The sequence below is a fragment of the Filicampus tigris genome, chromosome 11 (genome assembly GCF_054856515.1).
Source record: "Filicampus tigris isolate MCC_2025a chromosome 11, RoL_Ftig_1.0, whole genome shotgun sequence".
NCBI lineage: Eukaryota > Metazoa > Chordata > Actinopteri > Syngnathiformes > Syngnathidae > Filicampus > Filicampus tigris.
The window spans coordinates 19,315,615-19,333,447 of NC_141227.1; the positions used below are offsets into that span (position 1 = coordinate 19,315,615).

A 17,833-nucleotide genomic window follows, 5' to 3' on the forward strand; every position below is an offset into this window, starting at 1 on the left:
GACTTGTAATGCAGGTCTTCGTCACTGCAAGTAGCCAATCAGCCGCGCGGATATTTCCTCGCCTTGCAGTGAAGTCGAATCTGATTGGTTGTAAAAATAAAAAAATAAAAAGGAAGCAATCCATAAATACACGATAGGGGGTGCTAGAGGATCGTAAAAATCGTGAAACTGAGTTGACGTCCACTTGAATTGATTTTAGCTGATAAAGCAGTTCTGTCACTCGTCACTCGTGTTCCAAATTTTATTTCATTATATTTTAGTATTTATTCCTTGTTGTCACCTTCCAAGTTGTGTGTGTGCGCGTGTGTGTGTGGGGGGGGAGTGTATATAGTGTGTGTGTGTACACTCTAGTGCGCAACACAGGCCTACTCGTTGGACCTAGTAGTCTTACTAGTGCACCACAGTGGTTTACAAGTATGAATAAATTGTGTACTAATAGGATAAAACTGGTACCAGGACTAAATTGTGAGGACAAAGAGTTTTCTCCTGGCTTTTACTTGCAGTTACATATTCAAACCATGCAATGGCAGCAAAAGCACCGAATCATCTTCTCGCTGTTCCTTCCACCAAAATGTTACCTTTGACCCTTTTGAACCACAAATATCTTAAATACTTCAGATTATAACACATGCCTGTGGGCTACGTCAAACACGTATAAAGTATTTTCCATGTGGAGGGAAACGAATACAGTACGTAGCGGTGATCGGAAGGCCATCCAAACGTGTGTGGTCAGCAAAAAAATGTTGAGCTGGGTGGATGCAGCTTTTGTTTGGCTCTTTTGTTACATCTCACCGCCCCTCGCCCGAAATGCACACCAAGGCTAGTAAAATTTTATTTGAACCACATTTATGCACATGCATGAACAAAAACACACACAGAATAGATGAAATGAAAGAAAACACAGAGGCAAAAAAAGGCAAGCTTTCATCCAACATAATGTAAAAACGTCCACTTTTGTGGGTTCATGTGGGCCCACACTAAGGCCAGAAAGGTCTGTTAATGCTATGAAGGGTTACGTAGTATAATTTGTGTACAAGCAAAATATATTTAATGTTATGTTATTGAAATTTATTTGAAACAACATTTAGGACGTTCTGGGCTTATTTTCTTCACAATAAATAAAATGTAATTAGAATTATTTAGGTTACTGTAGGTATATTCAAATTTTACTTTTACATTATTTTAATGTAATTCAGTTACAATAATCATTTTATTGTTTTGGTTACATATTGTTAATATCATAGATTTCATTTTATGTGTATTTATTTTGATTGAATTCAATTCTAATAATTATTTAGGTATTTCTGTGTGGATTTGGCTTTATTTTGTATTGTTGCATTGGTTGTATGCATTATTATTTAAGTTATTTTCATTTTTCAATATATTTAGGTGTTTTTTATATTTGTTTCTATTTTTATTTTTAATCATAATAAAAACAATCAATTAATTATGATTTTATTATACTGACATTTATTTTGCAATGCTTTATGACAGTTCATTTGTGAACGCAAATGAAAGTACAACGCTTCAAAAACCAAAGGCGAAACCATTTATTCCCGTTCGACGTCACGTAATCAAAAAATATTCTACAGTACTTTTTTTCAATAAAAAAAGAGGTTAGAACACAATAATTATACACATTAGATGTGCTCAGCGAGTCTCTAAATAGCTACAAAAGTGCAGAGGAAGGCCTGACTGAGCACTAATATTAAAAAAAAAAGACAACAACAATAGCTATATTTTTGTTGGTTCATATATAACAGACAATCGTGATTTTAGGTCATTTAATTACCTGACGCTTTCTCTGATGAAGGCGGAAGTACACGCCGAAACATGTCAGGTAATTAATGGACCTAAAATCGCGATTGTCTGTTACATATGAACCAACAAAAATATACATAACAAGGAAGACAAAATGAACTTAATACAAAAACAACAATAGCTTCTTGTTTGTTGGTGGTGACCCAAAAAGAGTAGAAACGTGAAAATGCACACACACACAAACACACACTCACCCCCACACACGCGCACACATCCACTCACACGCACACGCACACACACAGGAAGTACAGCATGGCTTTTTACAGCATTCCGTACAGTCGCTCATTTTCAAGGCATATCGCCAGAATGTTCCAGAATCTGGCAACTCACAGGAGGATGGCGTGTCCATAGAATCCCCACACCCCCACACACACTACCACCAGGTAGTCCGCCGGTGATCGGTAAAACCTAGCTGCAATTTCAGAGGTCAGGGGTCGATCTCCACCGGAACGACGGTGAGTATGGCGTCCTCGTTGCCGCGGCGCACCACCACCTTGAGGCTTTTGTCCTTCTTGACGGCGGCGCTGACGTCGTTGGCCGTGGAGATCCTCTTGCCGTTGATGGAGATGATCACATCGTGTTCTTTGAGGCCGCCGCTGCAAGACACGCAAGGGACAGGTCGCTCAGTATGCCACGAAACTCAGATTGGAACTAGCCAATGGCCATTTTAAAATAATAAAACATACAGTACATAAAGACGTATCGCTCTATCTTGTGATCGGATTGGTGATCGGTTAGCTTCTTTTTTTATATACCGGTAAACCTGCTGTTCGGTGAAAACCTAATATCAAATGGCAAAAACATGAGGTTGATATCATGTTTTACTCATCCTTGGACTGATCCATTTACCCACACAAGTTTTAGTCTAACATGTGCCCTAAGCATGTTCACGATGAAGCAATCACGGGAACGCACACACATGAAACAAAACAGTAAATCTGTAGTCACTCAAGTCATACGGATGCAGTTTGCGAATTAAAAGGCGAATGCCGTTGCAGCCGCTAAATTAAGAGTCCCTTGTAAAACACGAACCACCACAGCTACGCTCGCACGTACTTATTAACACCACGGGAGCTGCCCTCGTTCCACTCATCTGTTCTCCGGGTAGAATGCTATAGAAGCCTCTCTGCAGACCAACAATCAAATCTTATCTTCACATCCGAGGGGCGCAAAGTACGCTAGCTTAATGCTAACCCATTTTGCAAAACAGGATAGACTGGCTAGCTAACTTCACAGCACAAACGATGCAGCAACACGTGTAGACAGACAATCTGACAATAGTCACAAGCATGTATTCTGTATCATCTGTGGCGAAACAACTAGTTTCCCTATCATTTCCCCACTATTTCAGTTGACAGAAATAACAAAACGGCCGACCCCTGAGATGGCCAAAATTCCACAAACGCAATATTAATCAGAATGCCGTGTTCCACCTAGTGGGCCTGCTGGGAACATATTCTTGAAAAAAATGTGTTTGGGTTGATTCAATCCTTTAATCATATTGTTGCACATTTAAATGGTGGCCTTTGACACATTCAAATTGAGTTGATTATGACATGAAATTATGAAGCAAGACATTTAATTTCATTGAACACAATACAAGGACAATCACGGCTGCTCTATTCCATTCTGTTCTATTCTATTCTGAGAGTGAAGTGCACATAAGGTGGAGGGATGTCATGTTAGTCTCGCGGTTGCTTTGAACTCACTTATCCATATTAGAGCAGTTATGTAGTTAAATGTGACTTGAGTTGTGTTATTATGTTATATATCATTATACATGTTATTTTGAGACTTCAATTGTGGTGCCAGTGGCCTCCTCCAAGGCTATTACAACCCTGCTCTGTAGCCCATCAGGCTAATAGAAGGTTCTCTCTAGTGAGCCCACGCACTCCCCTTTTAAAGCATCAAAGTGCACCGCAGATATGTTATTGTGCATATTAGACACTAACGAGGCCTGGTGGGGCAAAGGCGGGAAAACCGCAGCATAGAGAGGAGCCCTCCTGCATGAGGCTTGGAGGAATCGGCTGATCTCAGCGTCTCTCAAACCCCCTCCCCGTCCACCTCTGCTGGAATGGCGGGGGCTGCTTTAGAGGCTTGGGGCACATACCCGTGGTTTGTTGTCGGTGGAAGTCGAGCAGGGAACCACATTTGGTGACTTAGGTGAGTCACATGATTCGGCCAATCAGGAAAGACCCACGGTAGCCTCTTTTCGGCGGGGTCTGTGAAAAGCACTTATCTCCAATTTTGGAAACTTTTTTTTATTTTTCACTTTAATGCGATGTCTGTAACGCGGAAATATGATTCATGTAAAAATAACAAAATGAAAAAAAATGGAGATAAGTGTTTTTCACATGACAGCAACGATATGCATATGTGTATATGTATGTGTCGACATCTTTATATATAGATATATATATATTTATATAGATCATCCATCCACTTATCTTTCCATCATTGATCCATATATCCAGATCCATATATCCAGATGTGATTTTGAATGTATAAGTACTTCAGTGAGTGCTCTGTGAATTCTTTACTCCAAAATGTGTTTATCCTTTAGGAGGCATGTGTGAAAACTATCACTCACACTGCAGCTGGCGTCTTCGCAATGACTTCCATGACGTAAGCGCCAGAGGTGATGTCAGGGAAGTCTCGATGTCGGCTCTTCAGCTCTTTGGCCAGTCTGCAGACACACACGTTAAAAAAACAAACAAAAACAAAAAAAAAAAAAACAGATGTAACGACTAAAAAGCTCTGTGCGGAAAGTGGAGTCATCCATCATGCAAGAAGCGTATGGCGTCTCGGCGTGCGAAACATACGCTGGAGTGAGAGTCATCATCCTCACGCCGATGTACTTTTTTTTCGCAGCTGCCGCGCCTGCAGAGAGACGTGAAGACAACGACGTCATTCATTACTTTGGATTTGTGCTTCAACAGAATTCTTTTCAAAAAGAAACTCATGAAACAAGCCTGGACACAAATGACGGTATCCCATGAAAAGATTTTAAAAAATGTTCAACCAAGGTGAGTCCTTCATCACAGGTGTCTTCACATTTTTAATCAGAAGGTGCGCCTATTCGAAGTGTGACAAGTATTTACTGTGCTGTTTGGTGACATGGTGTGTCCCACACTAACCATGGACCAGAGGAAGCGAATAAGAGAGTTGTCTCAGGAGATTACAAAGAATATAGAAGAGAATATTAAATGGTAAATGCACTTATATAGTGCTTTATCTACACCATGTGGTGCCCCACCACAATTGTTTCCTCCTTTGTTATTGCTTTCTTTAAACCTTGACGCAGGTCTATGCTTTTGCATGCATTTATTATTTATTCCTGTACATAGTTCTTCTTGACAAGCATTCTTATTGATAAGAGAGGGAATCAGTCCACTGTGAAAATTATTTTCCAGAGATTCTCATCGGGTTTATATCATGTGTCATTATCTGCAAAATGCAAATCATTTAGGACATTCAGGAAGTCAGCTGACCTCATTTTTTTGGGCTACGCATAACGTAACGCACCCGAGTGGACCATTTGAAACCACTCCAGACCGTAAAACTGCCTCCTGAAGGACCATTGTACAGGTGGCACAAAACGTGATGGTTGGCATCGCGACTCCAATTATCCGCCTGTCTTCTTCACCTGATGAAGCCATTACCTTCGTACAGCGCCAAACACAATCATCAACATTTAACTGCCACCTTCCCCTCTCCAATTAGCCTCACTGATGACAAGCGGTTTCCTAAAGACAACACAGCTGTTAAGTCTTAATCCTGCGAGTTCTCTTCACAACACGCTTGTGGAAATAATTTAACAGTCACTATTAAACACAGCTTTTTTTCCCCCTGACCATATTCCAGCTTGGAAGATGCTGGTTAACCACTTTCCTTCCGGGTTTTAATAAACGCCTTGGACAGTTCCACACTAATCTCCTCAGTTGTTTTTCTTAGCTTGATGCAAGCTACAAAATTTTCCAACACCACGGGATTCGACAAACTTGCTGTAAAGAGGACATACAATGGAAAATTGACTTTTTAACAGCTTGTATACAAATAGTTGGATCCCTGATGTGCTTTTAAAGGGGAAGTCAACGTTAAAAAATTTTTTTCAAGAATATGTTCTATGCAAGCCCACTAGTTGAAACAGGGCATTCTGATAAATGCTCTGTTTGTGGAATAAGTGTTGCACCACTCATTTTTAGCCATCTCTAGGGTCGGCCATTTTGTCTCCTGTCGACTGAAAATGACATCACAACTGCTCACAACGATCAATCACGGCTCAGATTCAGAAAACAGGTCAGCCGTGATTGGTCGTTGTGAGCAGTTGTGATGTAATTTTCAGTCAACAGAAGACAAAATGGCCGCCCCCAGAGACAGCTAAAAACGAGTGCATTTTGCTGCTTAATTTATATTCCACAAACTGAATGCTGTGTCAACCTATTCAGGGTGTCCCCCGCCTACTGCCCAAAGACAGCTGGGATAGGCTCCAGCACACCCCGCGACCCTTGTGAGGAGAAGCGGTACAGATAATGGATGGATGGATGAATGCTGTGTTTCAACGCGTTGGCCTGCTGGGAACATATTCTTGAAAAAAATATGTTTGGGTTGACTTCCGGTGTAAGTGCAAAACAATAACCAAGTAACTCTTTTGCTAGCTGCCTATTTCTGAAATTGTGTCCATGAGTGAATTGGGACATCACTAATTTACATAACACCGCCCCAAGGCAGAATTTCTCCGCTTATGACTTGGCAGCAAGGCGCAGCCATAGATGGATGAAGACAGATTCAGTCGTCAGCTCAGCTCACCTCGGGACTGCCTGTCGTACGACTCCGCCAGGAACTGCTGGATTTTGTCTGAGGGAATGGCGAAGGAAATGCCGGCGGTCACTTTTAACGTGTTGATTCCGACCACCTCGCCGTCCTGAAAGTATCATTGAGCTTCCTGTTATGTTCGTTTCGCATGAAAAGCACTAATGTTCCTGGGTCAGTTTGACCCGGGCATGTTTCACGATCCAGAAGTGTCAAACAGAGAACGGAACAATGCAATTTGAAGTCTTTGCAGTCTGACAAAAATCTCTCACCAGATTGACCAGAGGTCCACCGGAATTGCCATACTGTCAAGAAAAGTAATACATGTAAATATTTTGGGGGTAATCGCTACATGTATACTGTAAATTGATAATGCACAGGCCACATACGTTGATGATGGCGTCCGTCTGGATGTAGTCCATGTCAGAGTTGCTCAGGCCCAGCTCCCGGCCCCCCCTCTGGGTGGTGCTGACGATCCCCGTGGTGACGGTGTTCTGCAGAGAAAACGGGCTGCCGATGGCCACCACGAACTCGCCCGGCCTCAGGTCGGACGAGCGGCCCAGCAGCAGCACGGGGAGCTTTGTCTGCAGAGTGGAGGAAAATGGAACAGAATGCACTCTAGTGAGAAAAAGGTGGACGTTTTGGAAATAGTACAACAAAAAAAGTACATACATAAGTATAAATGAATGGCGCCCCAACCACCCAGGCCACTGTATAACTAAACACTGTATGGTATTTTTTGAAAAAAAAAAAAAAGAAAAAAATCACATTTTTATATTTGTATAACAGAATATATCTTTTTGTAATCGTTACATTTTTTTTTTTTTTACAGTTCTCTTTTGACTGAACAAGAAGCTCAAGAGCCGATTGTTATTTTACAATTCCAATAAAGTTTTATTTTATTCTATGACGATCCCAATCAATCATCTATGATACATTTAAAAGTGTCTCATTTTTTAAATCCTCTGGCTGTCATAAGGAGGTTTCACAGGGGAAAAAAAAAAAACTCCACTACGCACATCCCACTGAACACTCCCACACAAAAACATTAACTCCTTTTCCCACAGCATCCCCACAACCAGCGAGCAAAGCTAAAACATTAGCCGCTGAGATGATTTATTGCACAGAAAAACCTCGCTGACAAAGCATTTCTGTATTGCTGCACATGCGTGGAAACAGATGGCTGGAAAAAAAAAACGCTTTTGTAGGTAAATAATAACAGTGTGGCCAACTTAAGTTATAAACCGAGGAGCATGGCGGCTCGCGCTGCAGAAGCAGACACAGAGGAAGGTTATATTTATCCCTCCACGCTGGTGAAATCATCTCATGCTGCTGGGAAGGCAGCAGTCAAACCACATCACGCTGCTGCCACTTTACCAACACACTCACTTCTTATATATAATAAGTACTTTCGTGTCCATTTTGGCAAAGGAATAGAAGATTCCAAGTGAGCAGAGACACAATACAAATCAATTGGAACTGAGGCTGAACAATTAATCAAATTCAAATCAACATGATTATGCAACTTATGAATTGCAAAGGCTGCAATTTGAAAAAAAGGGATGGGTGGAATCTTTTTTTTTTGTCTTTTCCTAAATGGGAACAGGTACAAGGGGGCGTTTGCGCCGTTGTGGGAGGGAACGCAGCCTGCTTGTTTGCCATTCAATGGAAGCGGCTCCCCTAATTCCCTTTAAAGTTAGCGCAGTAGATGGCATGTAGATGCAGGAGAGCGGCACTTACAAAATACATTTAAAAAGGAACGGCAAGATCTCCACTTGCGGATGATGTAAAGTTGGCCACTGTGGAGTGGACACTGTGGAGTGGGCACTTAGAGACTATTTTCTACCCCCGATTGTGCATCCAAAGAGTGAAAATGATTCAGTAACAAACACACAAGCAAGCATCCTTAACAGACGGGCGACGCTAAACTTGCCACCATCATTGCTGAGAGACCACCGCCTCCGTCGGGACATTGTGGCGTTTGTCTGGTCAACGCTGCGGTGTGAAAAGCAAACGTGATACCTGTATGCACAAACACACTGTGTGTGCGTGCGTGTATGTGTGTGTGTATGCGTAAACCAGGCAGTCCTGACAGTGTTTGACATGTGCAAACACAAACAGACACCTGACACGAGTATATTGAACGAGACAGTCAAACGCACAAATATCAAATGAGAACACTCGCAGGAAGTGTCAAAAGCAAAGCAAAGTTACATCATCAGCATACAGCAACAACCGTCCTAATCCAGATGAAAAAAAGACAATTCAAAACGTGCCAAATGCATCGGTTTATCGGCAACGTGACAACGGTCAGGTGTGAAGCTCTTTTCGACATTATCGCCGCGGCCAGTCAGCAAACTGTCACAAGTTGCGGTAAACAGAGAGCCGTGACTCACTGCAGCTATTCAAGCCAGGGTGCACGCGCCTTTCACCCAAAGACACAAGCAGGGGATTGCAATAAAAGCGCAAGACGGGAACAACGGACACCACAAATTACAGGAAGAGAATGTGACACGTGTGAGTCAAGTCCACAAATGAAAAAAAAAAAAAAAAATGATGGCTAAGCAGAGTCCATGTTAAGTCACACAAACAGAAGACATCTAGCAGTGTCGGAATTCATTCATTTTTAATTCATTCTGGGCGGTGGGAACGAGTGGCACGTGAAGAATATTGGAGCTTGCGTTTGATGCACTTGATAAATTTCACGACTGAGAAAAAGGAGATGTGGGATAAATAAGACGGACTGACAGATAAGCAGAGGTGGGTTAATCCAGTCACATGACTTGACTCGGGACTAAATTCGGGAAAATGTATCAAAATGACTTGACTTATAGTTGCCCTACATGACTTGACAAGTATTGTTTGTTTATATTTCAGCATTTTTAAGATAGTGTGCCATTTGCTTTGTCCAAAACTGGACAGAGCTCAGTTGTCCTGGACTGGACTACAACAAGTTTTCCTAAACTGGACTGGACTCTGTTGTCCAAAATTGAATTGCAATCTGTTGCTCTTTTCTGGACATGATTATGATTTCCTAAATTTGATTGAACTCTGTTGTACTAAACGGGACTGGATCCACTAAATTGCACCGCACTCCTGCCCTGGAATAAGTTTCACTGTAATGGACTCTTTTGTGCTGAACTGGACTAGACTCAAAAGTCCTAAACAATACTGGATATTGACTCTGTTGTTACAAACTAGTCAGGACTGTGTTGTCCTAAGTTTGATTGAACTCAGTTGTCCTAAACTGGAAAGGACTCTGCTGTTCTGAATCGGACTTGAGTCTGATACCCTGGACTCTGTTGTTCTAAACTGGACTGTAGTCTGTTGTCCAAAACCGTCTGGACAGAATTTTCCTAAACAGTAAACCTAAATTGGACTGTACTTTAAACTGGATATAAACTGGATATATCTGACAAATGATTGACTTGATCGGACACAATTTTCCCGAACTGGACTGGATTCCTAAATCGGACTGTATCCTAAACTGGACATGGGCTGGATATGTTTGACAGCTGATTTACGACTTGATTCGAATTGCTTAAACGTTAGTGGAGGTAACTGATAGCTGCTACAGTATCTTGGGACTTGCTTGAAACTTGACGTTTAAGACTCGAGACCTACTTATGACTTGCACATGTGTGACCTACTCCCTCTTCTGCAGGTACGCAGCTGCCATGGAAAGAAGAGCATCTGTGTTAAAAGGTTTATTGCTTTGGTTGCCTCAAGGGCACCATTCAAAGCAACAAGACTAACTCCTGTTTAATGGAAGCCAGGTGAAAACTCAGCATCATTGTTTATGTGCTACAAAGGGCAAATACTGCAACCATGTCCCAGTAGACTTGCTTATAGACTTATAGTAAACTATTTTGTCTAAAACTGATCTAAATTCTGTTTTCCTAAATTGGACTGTAGTCTATTGGTTTAAACTGGACTCTTTTATACCAAACTTGATTGGACTCTGTTGTACGAAACTGGACTGTACTCTGTTGTCCTAAACTGAAATGGACCATAAAGCACTTTGAATCACCCTGTTGTTGAATTGTGCTATACAAATAAACTTGCCTTGCCTTGGTTGCCCAAGACTGGACTGGACCCATTTGTCCGAAATTGGACTACACTCTGTTGTCCTTAACTGGACTGAAATCTTTTGTTCTATACAGGACTGTACCCACTTGTAAAGTGTGCTAGATTCTGTTGTCCTAAACTGAACTGGACCCACTTATCCTAAACTGTACTGAACTCTTGTCCAGAGTATCCATTTGTCGTGTAAAGAGTACTGTGTTCTGAGCTTCTAAACTGGACTGGAGGATTTTGTCCTACACTGGACTGGACCAAACAACCTAATCAAGACGGTAATCTGTTTTTCTAAACTGGACTGGATTCTGTTCTTCCAAACAGGAATAAACTCCGTTGTCCTAAACTTGACTGGACCACTTATTTTAAACTGGACCAATTGTCCTAAACTGGACTGTACTCTGTTGTCCTAAACTGGACTGGGCCATGTTGTTCCAAACTCTACGTTACTCTGTTGTACTAAACTGTACCATATCTAACCTGGACTGTACTCTGTTCTCCGAATCTAGACTTGACCCATTTGTTCTAACTGGACAAAACTCTTTTGTTCTCAACTGGACAAAAAATGTGCCCATTTACTTAGAAGTACTAGTCATGGCTAAGTATATATGAAGTGCCCTACTACAAGTTACACACTAACCAGCCGAGGTGTTAGTCAGAGCCGCCCTCACACCGTGGTCACAAAGCTAAGCTAGCCCGGCCACGCTAACTTTGTTGACACGGGCGCATAAAAGCACTTGGGTTTCCTTCCATGTGGAGCTGCTAGAGGTCCAGCAGTTCACATAAGGGCAAGCATATGCTTTTGATGTGTTCAAGCTCTGGCGAGACGCCGCAAAGAAAACCTTTTGAACTCCCCAAATCACAATGATGAGAAGGAGATGAGGCATGGTGTGGCCATTTTCTTTACCGTCAGATGTGTACTTATGTGGACCACTTAAGTGATGCTGACCGGCCACATGTGACCCTGAGCGTGGGCGGATACTGTATGCGGACATGGATATGTGGACATGTGAATGCACACGTTTCAGAATGAGTAACTACTGGGAGGGAGATTTTGTACGCCTGACTCAATTATAATGTACTTGAGAGGCATCATTGTGGGAAGGACCAACATGCCTGGGAATTGTTAGAATCACAGAAAGGGGGTCTGGGTGCCAGTTTAAAAGCAAGACAGCGACCAATTCTTTAGTTTAAAAATTAAATACCTCCACTCAAGTACGGTAGATGCCTCTTTTTCCAACTCTCAGAAATGAAACAGCAGTTTTGGCCAACGCTGCGGTGTGAAAAGTTGTGTCACCATTCTGTTGACCAATCGATCCATAGGTTACCCATTCATAGTAAATAAAGTAAATAAAAACGTGTTGGCAGACATGCATTATCTTTCCAATTCTAACATTTCTGTAACCCAGTCAATGTACAGCTGGGTCAACCATTCAAAACACTTTGTAAAAAGGTCTCTTCTCAAATAGAGGCCTCCCGTGGACAATTCATGACCCACTTAACAACAGCACAAGCATTTAGATATGGGTGAAGCTAGACGCCTCCATCAGATAAATGGTACTCTGCACTTGAGTGAATGACATAAAAACGTAATGACTCAGGAATGACGGATTTGTTAAATGTTAATAACCACTCTACCATTGTGGTAAAGTCTTTCCTGTCCACTAGAACGTCAAAAAGTTGAATCAGACCCACATAGAGAGCGTGTGAGTGTTAAATTTAGTCCCTTTTTTCCTTGGAATTTAGAAGCTCTTTGGTTTACACCGGACAAGAGATGCAGAGATGAGCAAAGCTGGGGTCAAACAGAGGGAGAATTTGAAGTGATTCATTCTTCTTGGCCGGTCTATGAACGTCTTTCCACTGGCAAACAGACTTGCAGCCTTCCGTGTCCCCTCTGAGTCGTCTTCCACTGACACACACTCGCATACAGTATACACATATTTTTGTCCATAGCCACTGATTATCCAGGGATGCGAATCAGTCAGAATCTCGTATTTCCTGAGGAAACGTTTACCCGATGTAACAGATAACGAGATGATGGCCGGAGCACATTTCATACACGGACACAGGCTCTTCTTTTTTTTCTCTTGGCAAATGAACGCAGACATGTTTCCTAAAGCGTCTTTAAAACCAAAACCAGCACTAGGCAAATGTCCCACAGAGAATGTTGGGTTTATAATAATAGGTGGAAACACACTGTGCAGTTCCTGTAGGCACTGCAATGCAAAGATGAGGCACTGATACTTGGATGTTGGTGATTCACTGCAGTTATTAGCCTTATTCCGCTGAATTTTGAGGAGAAATTGTTATTGAATCCATTTTTAATCCATAATAATCCATTTAATAATTTAATCCAAGTCCTTGGTGTTCCCTCCGTATGTAACATTTTTTTTGGTACTGCTTCTACACTGAAAATGAAGGCATTCCCTTTCATTTAAAGTATGTTCATAAGGGAAAAACGTGTTGTTGTTTTTTCCGGTCATTCATAATGAACCTGTTAGCACGCTAATAAAGTAGGCCAGAAAAAACGAACAAACTGAAGAGCGAAAAAAATGTTGAGTCTCACTATATCTGTATAAAGGTATAAATATTAGACAAAGCCCTATTCTTCTTGAAATTAAGTCATCAATTGATGCTAAGCATGCCAAGCAGTTAAGCTAATGTTAGCTGGTGAGTGCAAATAAACATTGAGTTTTTCTCAAAAATACTCACTTTATCTTTTTGGGCAATTAATTCACTTTTGAGACCAACAAATTCCAAATAATAAGAGTTTGAATTGTTTTAGTTAGCACACAAAATACACAAGAAACACAAAATACTCAGCATTTTTTTTTTCCAATGCACATCTTACATCATCAGCTGATGCTAACGCTAAGCTGAAGAGCACACCAGGTAGATAAGATAAAGTTAGCTGACAAGACAGCAAGGTGGGAAAACATGCTTGTTTCATCACCTCATTATTTTTGTTTTTTTCGCCATGTACTCGGTCCAGTTCTTCTAACATGTGCACTGTCCAGGCCAAGCATTTGCGGCTTTATTCCGCTAGTAAAATCCTGTTTGGCTTTCACAGTGAGAAAAGCTAAGCTAAGCTTCAGGAGCCAGCCTGTAAAATGCTCTTCCACGCTATTACAAATTGAAGCTTTCAAGTTTTTCTGGGCTTCCATTACACATGAATAGACTTCCAAGCTGCTTTATCCACTTTGAGTGAAATAATGATATGATATGAGGCTTTATTGTGCATCTTTATTGTGCATTGCCACGTGCCACTGTGCTCACAGAAAGCCTCAAAGACTATACAGACCATTCGTTTTCTAGGCCAGCTGACCGCATTGCTGCCTTTTCCCCCTGGGTCCCCTGTTTCCTCAACCCCTTTGCCCTCCAAAACCGCATCCCACCCCCTCCCCTTATTCCCGAATCCTCTGAAGTTCCAGACGTAATGTATTCCCCAGAGTTTAAGCCCTTGACCGCAAACCTTGGGAATGGAATAAAGTCCACTTACACCAATGGAGGATGAGACAAAGAAGTCTTTGCATTCTAAACAGGGTTGTCAGTTTACGACTGTCGCAACATTTGAGGTTATGAACGGAGCACAATAAACTAGCTTGCGTAGTGGCGTGACAACATGTAGTCACAAAAAGATATACTCAGTTACCATCATACTGACTGGTTTTCATTTTATTGTTTTACATTTATCAACTACAAATACCTTTATTGTAAATATTTACAGAAATTAGGACTTCACTACTCCATTAGCATAAGTTAGTGACGAACTGCGGTGCGTTCCTACTTGAGGTTAAGAATGGAACTCAACAACTCTGGAACCCTGTGATGGTCACACTTACATTGATTAAAAGTAATATTTAGGTGTATGTTTTATTCTTTATTTATGTATTTCCCAGTTTTTAGTTCAATTCTATTTTTGTAACTGTATTTCTATTTTGTTCCAAATGTCTTTTTAATTATTTTTTAAAATCAAAAGTACTAGAGGTATTGGTACTCTGTATCGGTGAGGAGTCAAAGCGTTTTGGTTTTATTCAAAACATTACATTATTTCTTATTGTGAACTTCTGGTATAGAAGTGCGAAACAAATGGAGAAATGTGCATGTATGAAATATGCTTCAGTCTCATCACACGATAGTTATGTGCCTTAAAACACGGTAAGCGGCCCGCCTGTTTTGTGACTAGTTAAGTCATGCAATGGAATGCAACAACAGTCAAATGCAATTTCAATTCTCTCTGGCATCAGCGAGGACACCACCACCATCTTCATCTTCGTCGCGTTCCACAACAAAAACAAATATAATGACAACGCTGAGGCAGCGGCACGGCGTCTGATGCAAGACGACCCAAGCAGGAAAGCCCCCAGAGGGAAAAGCCTGTCATCAAGCGCTTCTGCTACACGCTGCTCGCCTTCATTACAGGACAAGGCGGCGAAAAACTAACAACAAACCAGCCAGAAAAACAACAAAGCCACTCTGTCACAGAAGAAGACGACACTCAAATGTCACGGCCCAATTGTGATGCTCAACGTTTCGCCCAATTTCTAACCAAAATCTCCCCTGTGCTGGACATTTCGTACAATTGCCTTCTGATTTTTTCCTCCCTCATGTTTAACATTATGTACAATTTCTTACTAATTTGTCCCCTCCATTTGAGATTTTGTACAATTTCAGACTGAATTATGCTCAGGATTTCATTTTTTTTATAATTACCCCATGCTTCATATTTTGTATAATTTTTAACTTGTTTCTCAAACATACTTAAAATTTTCAACTAAATGTTCCCTTGTGCTTAACATTTTTTGCAGTTTCCAACTAAATTCTCGCTTGTGTGTAACAATGTACAATTGACCACATTTTGTACAATTTCCCCCAAAAATATACCCAGGCTGAACATTTTGTAAAACTGAATTAGTTTGTTTGCTTAAAATGTGTAATTTCCAACTAAAGTGTCCCTATACTTGAGATTTGGTACCATTTCTATCAAAATTGTCCGACCGTGTTCAAGATTTTACACAACTTCACAACTAAATGATCTCTTCTGAAACGCAACAGCCAATCAGGAACAGACTTGAAGCTGGCAACTGCAATGACGTTACCAAACAAGCTAACAGTTAGCCTAGCATCTTCAATTCCTTCTTCCAAGACTACTCTTTGTTATTCGTTATATTTCTGGCTGCCCTGTGGCACTGTGCTGCCTCTTACAGGTCACATAAAACATTTTATTTCCCCGTCATGAGCAGGATCTCTCACATTTAAAAGAAAAATTGGTTAAGATGTTAAAAATGGGTACGTGTGCACCCCGCAGAACACCTTGGCCTGCTGCCATGCATTCCTGCATGTAGGCTTTAGCATGTCGCGTAAATGCCTCGCGTCCAGCAGACGGAGAGATAAACACAGACAGATAGTGAGAGCGAGCGCAGTCGATGTGTTGTTGTTTTAATGCTCTTTTTTCCCACCAGCAAGTGTAAGCCTGTGACATTACGCTGGATGAGTGGTTAAGCGCTGCCGCCTCAGAACAACTACTGGGTTCGAGTGTTGGCATGTGGCCTTCCTGTGCTGAATTTGCATGTTTTGCCGCTGCGCTTGTGTGGCTTTTAGAGCTTCCAAAAAACATGTTAGGTTCACCCAAGACTCTAATTTGTCTTCAGTGTTTACAGAAACACTCGTCAACATGTATCCTTTCATTTTATATCGTGCTTGTCCTCATTAACCTCACAACTGTGAGGCAGACATGCTAATTGCTAAGCACTAGGGGTGAAACGATTACGCCAGTACTTGGAGTACCTGGATTAAAAAAAAAAAAAATGCTCAAGGATGTTTTTTCTGCCGCGTACCTGTTTATTTGTTGTGCATGGAAGACAAATCAAGATAGCCAAACAAGCAGTCATTCATGCTATTCATGACGGTAACATGGTGAGAAGGCCAACGTAAAAATAACATTTTCCCAAATACATGGACATCAGTGCCTTGATTTGTTTTTATTTCTAAGTTGTTCATTGCTGCGCGTGGTGGCGGGGCAGCTGACTTCCTGACTGGGAATTGGATAGTTGGAGCCCAGTTTAAGTGTAATATGCCGTCACAAACTGATGCCATCAACATCAACACGTCATCCCAATCATGTTTGATCACTAATTAAGGATGATAAAAAAACTCATAATTACGCTAACATTGTATAATGCGGCTTTTGTTCCTTGTGGTTAGCGGCTAGTGGTTAGCAGCTGGCCGCTAAGTGAGCGGCCCCGCATTGGCTGACAAGAGCCGTCCGACTTCTTTACAAAGGCAGTGTAATAGGCATAAATGACTCGGCACTCTTTGATATTGACAGCCCGACACAGTTGCAGTTCCTACTGATACATTTTTAATCAAATTAGGCTTGTAAAAATGTATGTTTCAGATGACAAAATTGCTACTGTGGTTCTGATGCCACTTCGTCTCATAGCCCAAAATCTCACTAACTAATGTTTCTAGTGAAGAAAATACAGTTTGCTGCTAAATACCAGGAATACATTCATCCTAACGAGTGAGACCCAACCAAAAAGAAGCTAATGCTAATCCTATAAAAACGCCCTCTACTTCTTTTGGACTGTACCTGCATTCTCACTTTCCTCCGTCGGTATTATTGTGATTTACCACCAGCAGACAACCACCCATGCAGTTAAAATGAGGAACGACACACTAGCGAGACCACGCGTTGATTTAGTTGAATGGGGCACAAAAGTGGGGCTTTGAGAATCCTGCACGTGAAACTCAAGCTTCTATGGTCATAATCACATGATGCATTGGTGTGGAGGTCTGGAACATAATCTTTTACGGTCTACTGAGAAAAACCAGGCACTGTGTCGAAAACGTCTACACAGTTCTAAGCACTAGGGCAAGGTGATTATGGAAAAAATTATAATCACCATTACTTTGATTGATATTGAAATCACGATTAATGAACACAATTATTCACTGATTTCAAGCAGTATTTAAAACTTAGTATTCATTCAAAACTCTTACTTGAAAGAACAACCAGAAATAAAATAGTAGGTGAGAAAAATTATAGCATATTAAAATAATAGCAATTAAAATATATACTGTATATAAATAAAAAGAAATATTGGCTGTTCCTGCAGTGTGC

The 17,833-nt window shown here is 41.2% G+C and overlaps 1 protein-coding gene across 1 annotated transcript in view; it reads right to left on the reverse strand.

The window, feature by feature from the left end:
* Positions 1-1,526: 1,526 nt before the first annotated feature.
* Positions 1,527-17,833, reverse strand: part of LOC147140040 (serine protease HTRA1A-like) — a 29,112-nt gene continuing 12,805 nt past the window's right edge. The window contains exons 5-10 of the mRNA XM_086045584.1: positions 7,023-7,217; positions 6,906-6,938; positions 6,631-6,745; positions 4,644-4,701; positions 4,412-4,507; positions 1,527-2,417 (exon numbers count right to left, since the gene is read on the reverse strand). Coding sequence (XP_085901710.1) covers positions 2,249-2,417; positions 4,412-4,507; positions 4,644-4,701; positions 6,631-6,745; positions 6,906-6,938; positions 7,023-7,217 — 666 coding nt within the window. The 3' untranslated portion in view covers positions 1,527-2,248. The remainder of the gene's footprint in view (positions 2,418-4,411; positions 4,508-4,643; positions 4,702-6,630; positions 6,746-6,905; positions 6,939-7,022; positions 7,218-17,833) is intronic.